Source organism: Atheta coriaria, unplaced genomic scaffold, assembly GCF_025399875.1.
Source record: "Atheta coriaria isolate IRGN ID8LTWV9N9 unplaced genomic scaffold, Caltech_Dcor_3.1 hic_scaffold_10_pilon, whole genome shotgun sequence".
NCBI lineage: Eukaryota > Metazoa > Arthropoda > Insecta > Coleoptera > Staphylinidae > Dalotia > Dalotia coriaria.
This window is the reverse complement of record NW_027045452.1, coordinates 1,302,828-1,310,561: the sequence shown is the minus strand read 5'-3', so window position 1 is coordinate 1,310,561 and position 7,734 is coordinate 1,302,828. Positions and strand designations below refer to the sequence as shown.

Sequence of the window (7,734 nt, the reverse complement as noted above, 5' to 3'; positions counted from 1 at the left end):
ATCCATTGGCCCGATATTCATATTCGGCCTGCGTGCTCAAACGCAAATTTGTCCAACATTCATCGTTATTGTCGGCGCGTATTCGTCCGAGCGCATCGCCCCGGCTCCAATGAGTCCTTGTCGTCCTCGGCGACGACGTGCACGTCCATTGAATATTAATGCCGGCTCGCCAGCGCGTCCCCGATGCAAATTCGCCGCGCGTCCGAACGATTTATTCAGTCGGACCCCGTCGTGTAAATGGAAACTGACGACGGTTTTGATCGGACGCCACCGCCGCCGCCGCCGCCACCGCCATCATCACAAGAGAATGCGTAATGGGCGCTCGTCTCGCATTGCCGTCACGTGTGCAAATGGGCTTCCGTTCAGCTCAATACTATTCGGCATCCAACCAAATTTATGAGAAAAAGTTTTATTCAACTTCAGCTCATAGTAAATGTTGTGATCTGCAGATGTGAACAACGAAATCAATAATTAACGATGATGAGCGAGCAGAAAACCCTAATACTGCGTTGATTGTTGAATGGCTACCGGTTGGCTGGGTCTCACTTCAATCTGGGCATCTTTAAAATATAATGTTTGGATTGGAGCACTTATATCAGCGCTGTTGGTAGTAATTTTCTCCCGGGCAACAAAGCATCGTATAAAACACTAAAATACACCACGCCAGCCGTGATTATATAGATGAGGAGTGAGCGCACACAAATGCTTCCAACACGAAGCGTTCGCTAACGAGCCAAGTCGCATCCACCATAATACTCACATAGTTGTAGATAGCACAGCAGGTTGCACTAATCCGCTGTGCAAACGCCCGTGATAATTATTACAATTATGTTTTGATGGTGTAACAACGTGGGCAGGAAATGCGCTCGAGTTTTAACAGTTGGCGATGATGAAGATGGCACCAGCAGCCATTTTGTTGTTGTTTAAGCTGGAAAAACATAAAAATACAGTTTTTACCATTAAATTGCTATGATTTTCAACCTAAATGCAACGAAAACTCGTGGATTATCTTTAAAACACTGTTGTCAATCAAAATAATTGCACACTCAAGACGATGTTCTTTCGATTATGCTCTTGACATGCCACTTGAGGCACGACCGACCGACGACACTCGGCGCAAATTAGAAAAGTTCCACGACGACCTGCCCTCCGCCGAATTAGTGCAATTACAATTACGGCAGGCCGCGCACGGGCACTACAAACACGTCCATCAAACGACATCTCGAGAAAAATCACTGTGCGCCATCAGTTAATTGCTCCAGCTATATATATATATACCTATAAACTAAATTAAAATCACATTTCCAACACTAACTCATGCCTATGCCTGCAATTTGCAAATTAAATCCGAAGCGCACAATAAGACTGTGGAGTGTTTCGGCTTCTGCATGCGTCTGTGCAAGCCGCACAGCTACTGTTTTTTTTTGTTGTTATTGTCAGCGCGAAGAATATCTGAATAATAATGAACTGTAAACGCGGTGCTAGGTTGTAGGTAGGTACGAGAGGAAACAATGCACAAAGAACTTGGTACTCTCGCAAATTAGAAACGGGGGCGAAACAAGGAACTACATTCGCGCATCGCTTGCACGGGGCGATGACGCAATCTCTCAAAATTCACCACCGCCACAAGCAGTTGAAATAAAAATGAGTAACGTGAACGTAAAGGGGGTTGCCCACAACGACGCGAATGAATGGGCGGTACGCTCAGCACCCTCTTTCCCGTCCTGTCGGCACGACACTGCGATTGCGACGAAACTTTCATTTGAAATATTAAAAACAGCCGCGATATTATTTCGTGATGGCAGATGTATACGCCTTGAACAAAACAATCGTAATTTACAGCGTTGGGTTTACAGTTGAAAGTTTGCAATAAAGAACCGCAAACTATCCCGATCAGTAATGACTGGAAATAGTCGCATGCAACACGCAATTCACCAGCGCGTAAATTGGGAAGCCTAAACAACGGCGTAAAAACAATTGAATTGTCGCGCGTCGAAAAATCGTCGCCGGTTTGCGAAATTGAACAACAAAACTCGTTAAACGCCGGTGATGCGTCATCAGCACTATTTTCCTTTTCGATTATTGCATGGCGTACGCATGTCGGTGTGTTGATGTGTTAATTACAACGTTTAGATTAAGTATTATTATTGAATTGGTGGTAAATAAATTCGTGACGGTTTGGTTTCGTTCTGATTGAAAACGATGATAGGTGGTGGCACGAACTCATCCTCTTGACATCTCTTCGGGTAAGATACGATCGCTGCTAATGCCTTTCTCTCATTCATGCGCATCACGAACGTCGAAGATATGATCACGAGATGATGCAGCCGCACAACCCGCTTGGTGGCTGCTAACAAAATGTTTGTGTTCCGAATTGTCGTCGGGTGCGCGTCTTATCGCGCGCTGGCATCGCTGTCTTTTCAGTGTTCAGTGCTTGATGGACAAAGAATGAATCAATTGGTGTGCGCATTGGAATGAATTAAAATGCATCATATGCTGGTACAATTATAATAAATTTATGCTTTGTGTGGTAAAGAAAATGGCGTTTCTCTGTGGTTCATACATTAGTATGGTTGTAGATATGTGTGTGCTTATGTTTCTTTGCGCCCCTTTCCATGCTGTACTAGAACTAACAACTTGCATGTGGAGTTTAGTCGTTTGGAAGGCAGATCTCGAGTGGTGCTAGACTTTGCCACTCGACGCCTGAGGCGCCTCCGCCCGACATTGGCAGCCCCGTATTATCGTTGGAGGATTTGAAGGAAAGTCGAGTGGTGCTCTTGAAATGAAACGAAATGAAACGCAACGCGACGCGATTGTCAATTGTTGCGGACGTATTTGGGAAACTTTTGAAACAGATTTTGGTATTTTCATGTTTAGGCAGAATTTTAACTGTAAGTAATGCTCAATCACTGACTCAATGCAATTATTTAACTGCTTCTTATTGTAATAATTACGAAAATAATAATTTTTATAACAGAAATTACTTATTAGTAGAAGCAGTTGTAAAAATATCTGCAACTTCTATAATATAATAGTGCTTAGTATTTTATTTTAATACTATTCAAATTTAACGCTTACCTACTCATGGCCTATTTCTTTTATGCTACAACAGTAGTCTTTTTAAAGTTTTGTTAACAAACAAAATTACAACTATGTTATGTTTGAGTACCTACTCTAATAATGCCTTGGTTATTTTTCTTAGATATTTTGGTGTTATTGCTATAGAAATTTAAAGTTTTAATTGAATCTATTGAAAGATAAATCAAAAGTTAAAATTTTATATTTTGTAGGAGCAGAAAATATTTGCTTATTTTAATATTTTTTTTTTTTTAATTTGTAACCATTTTTGTGATAAATATCTATAAGTAACTAGCTTTTGCCCGCGACTTCGTCCCGATAGTGTTTAATAAAAATGTAATTTGTTTTTACTCTCTTGTTTTAGACATAGTATGCGTCAATTCTATCAATAAGATTCGCAATTTTAGCGCACCATCTCGGATTCAACTATTTAACTATAACTATGATTGAATCTCAATGCTAACTTTTATGCTATATAAAAGGGCTCTCTTCAGGGTTTTCCCGGCATTTATCCAAATTTTTCTTGCCGTATAAACCATCTTTGGACTTTAAGGAACATTTTTAAAAAGGAATTGGCTAAATTGGTCTAGGCCAGTGGTTCCTAACCTGGGGGTAATTACCCCCGCAGGGGTAAAACGGAGATTCTAGAAGGGTAACACGGATAGCACGATATAGTATTAAAATAGCAATAAACAAAATAATAGTACGGTAAATTGTAGCACGGCGCTATTTATATATTATATAAATTTATATATTACTTTACTAGTTTCGTAAACGTGCAATTTCTTACATAATAAACATATTTTTGTTCGAATTTAAGTGGTTTTAATTATTTTAAATTAGCTAGGGGTAAACTCAATTCCCATACTTGCTCACAGGGGTAGTGACCTTGAAAAGGTTAGGAACCACTGGTCTAGGCGCTTTTGAGTTATGCGCTTTCCTACAGATTTTGGGATTCATTTTTATATTATAGATTTGTTTCATACCGCAACTGATTTTTAATATTTAAAATATATTACCTACAATACAAAACCTTTTTTACCAAAATTATTCAATAAGACAAAACATGCTAGGTAGGTAATCCTAATTTTCTTTCATAATTTAAAAAAGAAAAAAAAAACGTCATATCTTATTCTATAATGTCTTAATAGACACACAAACATAAAAATTCCACAAGAATTAGAATTCCATCACTGTTGTAAAATAAATATTCTTTCAAATGTCCAACTTAAAACTTATCAAAAATCACAAACTTTAAACCGGATTAAAATGTCTCAAATAGGTATTTTGCTTTCGTAACTTCATCACTAAATATTTACTTTTCAAAACCCGATTCTTTTCTATTTGACAGAGAAAATAAACGTCACAATCCACAAATATGTTCCAGAAAGATTACCTTTTTCAGATTTTGATTGTAATCGTATCATAATAATCTGATATAGATTTAAATCTAAATCTAAACTGGACTATACGTAATAAATTTAAACTTTGTATCATCATACGACATCTGAGTTCAATAAATCGTCAAATCGTAATCAAAATCGAGTAGGTATGTCCCAGTAGTCATAACAAAACTTTTAAGTGTAGGAAATTATCATGTTACGAATCATCAACAGATTTATTCAAATTATAAAAATATCTCAAACACTGATATTTGACACAAGTATCTAATACCTAATGTGAAAAATTGCTGGGTTTTTATCAACCATTGATGTTCTTTTTCATTCATAGTGTGACCACAATGCGTTATGCGGTTAGATTTCCCCATAATCCGATTTTCAGGTAAATTTACGGCAAACAATGCGCACAAAGTGCGTTTTTGTGTGCGTCCCACACCATTTCATACACAATCACGCATAATACTTTAATCCTATGAACGGTCTTATCTTACGTCTTTCAGATTCACACGTTTCACTTAGGCGCACATTAGTGGCACAATGCGGTATTAAATATCAGTAAAGTAGACTTGGAAAAAGATGTAAGATAGTGAAATGTATAGATTCAGAGAGTAAACAAAACATTGCTGACACACGTAATATTTTCACATGTTTTAAGCAAATATTAATATAAGTAATTTTTCATGTTTTTTTTTTCATTGATTTCAAAAAAGATATTGATATATAATATTTTCTATTAGGAAAATTCTTTTATAGTATTAGGGTGGGCATAAACGTTCTTTTCTGTTGTCCTATCATGGCGATAATAAAAAAATGCCTCATAATTACAACCGTTACATTTTTGTAACTAAAAAACGTTAATAAATTGTTTTTTAGAGTTTTTCGAACACATGTATTCCTATCCTAAAAATTTTGTATAATTGTTAGGCAAAAATGTATGTAACAAAAACTTCTTGGCAGCGGTGGGATTCGAACCCACGCCTCCGAAGAGACTGGTGCCTTAAACCAGCGCCTTAGACCGCTCGGCCACGCTACCCGTTGTTCACGCAGTTAAAACGTACTGTATATCAGTATCAGGTAATCAATACTATAGATAATATTCAAATGGTGTTAATTAATTCCGAAATAACGATAACAACTACCTACCCAGACGAAATCATGCGTAATCGCGATTAATGTGCAACACAAACACGTCGCAGGCATGCTTGCGTCGCACTCTCATCGAGTGGCGATAACAGACGCGTGAATTTAAAACAATTATATAAATCAATTACGATTAGTTGTGTTTTTCACTGCGCTAAGTAACACGGATCTAACTTAATATAACCATCAAATCATTGGTATGTATATATGCAAAACCAATACGTGCACCAACTAATACTATTCATGTTGTTGAGTCTAGTTATTAATACATTCATGATTCTAATGCGGCGTATTTTTATAGCGGGCAACCTGGAGACGAAATTTTGGGACTGGCTGGCGCTATCGGTATATCGGCGTTGCGCTATCACTGGTGTTGACCTTTGTCTGGAGAGTAATAACAAACGGCATATTGGACTGCAGTCACTTTACGGATCGCATCATCCTATGCGTCAGTTCTCTGCGTGCGTTGACGAGCATGTTCGTTGCGTTGCCATCGTGACTAGGGCAATCTGCACGTCCCAGTGTCCTGCACCTTTTCGCCATTGATCAACAACACGATGGCGCACACAGTCATCGTGAACGTAGGCATCTACGACTCGATGCGCATCCGATTCTTGGCTCTGGTGCTCGGTTTATGGATCATCTTGAAACGTTTCACGAAATGGGCCTGGAACCCAACCGGATTCTTCAGCATCGAGCTGCGGGATAACCCTCCAAGTTGTTTGGTTGATACTACACTAGGACAACACAAATATGTTAAACTTAAAGTAAGTTTATATACAATTAAAATAAATAAATGTTTTTTTAATAAAAAAAAATATTTTAGGGAATTAAATTCCATTATGTTGAAGCCGGTGGAAGATCTCAACCATTAGTAGTCCTCCTACATGGATTTCCAGATTGTTGGCTCAGTTGGAGATCCCAGATCAACGCTTTAAGCGATCACTTTCGTGTCGTGGCTTTGGACCTCAAAGGTTTCGGGGATTCCGATAAACCAGTCAAGCGTAGCTCCTACCGAATTGAAGCTATTCTAGAAGAGCTAAAACAATTCATTCATTCTCTTGGTGTTACCAAATGTACAATCATCGGGCATGACTTGGGTGCCCTCCTTGGTTGGTATTTAGTCCATCGTGAACCGGAATTAATCGAAAAATTCGTCACTGTAGCATGCCCACATCCGAATCTCTACTGGCAGACTATTTCTACCCACAGTTACTTTAATTCACAATGGTTGAAATTCATCCAATTGCCGTATTTGCCTGAAATCGACGCAATGAAAGAAGATATTAATATAATCAATGATCACTTCAGTCATCTGCAGAACAACGGCAAGAAAAACAATTACCTTGAGGCGTACAAGTACGCATTCTCACGCAAAGAAGACTGGACCGGCCCTATTAACTATTACCGAAACCTCCCCTTTACCAGGATCAGCGAGGACTCCGCCCAGATAAAGACCTCCACGCTACTGGTGACGGGCAATAATAAGTCCCAATACGCCAAGTTGGAGGGGGTGGTGCAATCGACGGACTATTGCGAGAAGTTTCACGTGAAGATTATTGATGGTGCTGGACACTTTCCGCACCAGGAGAACCCGGAGATGTTTAACAAGGTGGTTTTAAAGTTCCTTAAAGTCTCCACCATTGCTGAAAAGCAGGTGGAGAATAGATCGCCATCGCAGGGGTTGATCGGACACTTCTTTGGCGCGGTGTCAAACACTGTCAAATATGGTAATTCGGTTATAGATTCAGTTCAGAAGAAAACCGGTGGTAGTATACCGACCAGTTTAGGGCTGACGTCACAGAATAAAGACAAGTAAATGAGATTTAAACAAGAAAACGCGTAGCCTTAGTAATTATTCTCGATTTGTTACTCACGTACATTGTGGGAGAATGTATGTTGGGTATGTTTTATCTAAATCTGGGCTGTGATCAGGGATTTTAATGTCTTTTACTTACATTCTTAGTCCAGTGCGGTGAATATTTGTAGGTTAAATATTACAACAGTTTGTGAACTTACTACGTTTAGTTGATTCCAATAGACCTATTGTACACTTAATAGTTATAAACATTTACACTGTTTAATACTCGTTTTAAATAATTTAAGAATACATATT

At 38.6% G+C, this 7,734-nt stretch overlaps 1 protein-coding gene and 1 non-coding gene across 2 annotated transcripts; one reads left to right on the top strand and one right to left on the bottom strand.

Annotated features, from left to right (window-relative positions):
* Positions 1 to 5,429: 5,429 nt before the first annotated feature.
* On the bottom strand, positions 5,430 to 5,511 carry TRNAL-AAG (transfer RNA leucine (anticodon AAG)). The gene has a single exon. It is a non-coding gene; the product is annotated as a tRNA-Leu (tRNA).
* A 146-nt stretch (positions 5,512 to 5,657) lies between these two features.
* On the top strand, positions 5,658 to 7,702 carry LOC135801347 (epoxide hydrolase 4-like). Its single transcript, XM_065314801.1, has 3 exons — positions 5,658 to 5,815; positions 5,920 to 6,385; positions 6,445 to 7,702. The coding sequence occupies exons 2-3, from the start codon at positions 6,176 to 6,178 to the stop codon at positions 7,435 to 7,437; spliced, it is 1,203 nt and encodes a 400-aa protein (XP_065170873.1). The 5' UTR covers positions 5,658 to 5,815; positions 5,920 to 6,175; the 3' UTR covers positions 7,438 to 7,702.
* The last annotated feature ends 32 nt before the right edge of the window (positions 7,703 to 7,734 follow it).

What these genes read in the sequence shown, in the direction of transcription:
- LOC135801347 (XM_065314801.1), top strand. Translation starts at nt 6,176, where the DNA reads ATGGCGCACACAGTCATCGTGAACGTAGGCATCTACGACTCGATGCGC. An exon ending in ACAAATATGTTAAACTTAAA is followed by an intron (nt 6,386 to 6,444) that starts GTAAGTTTATAT and finishes AAAATATTTTAG; the next exon opens with GGAATTAAATTCCATTATGT.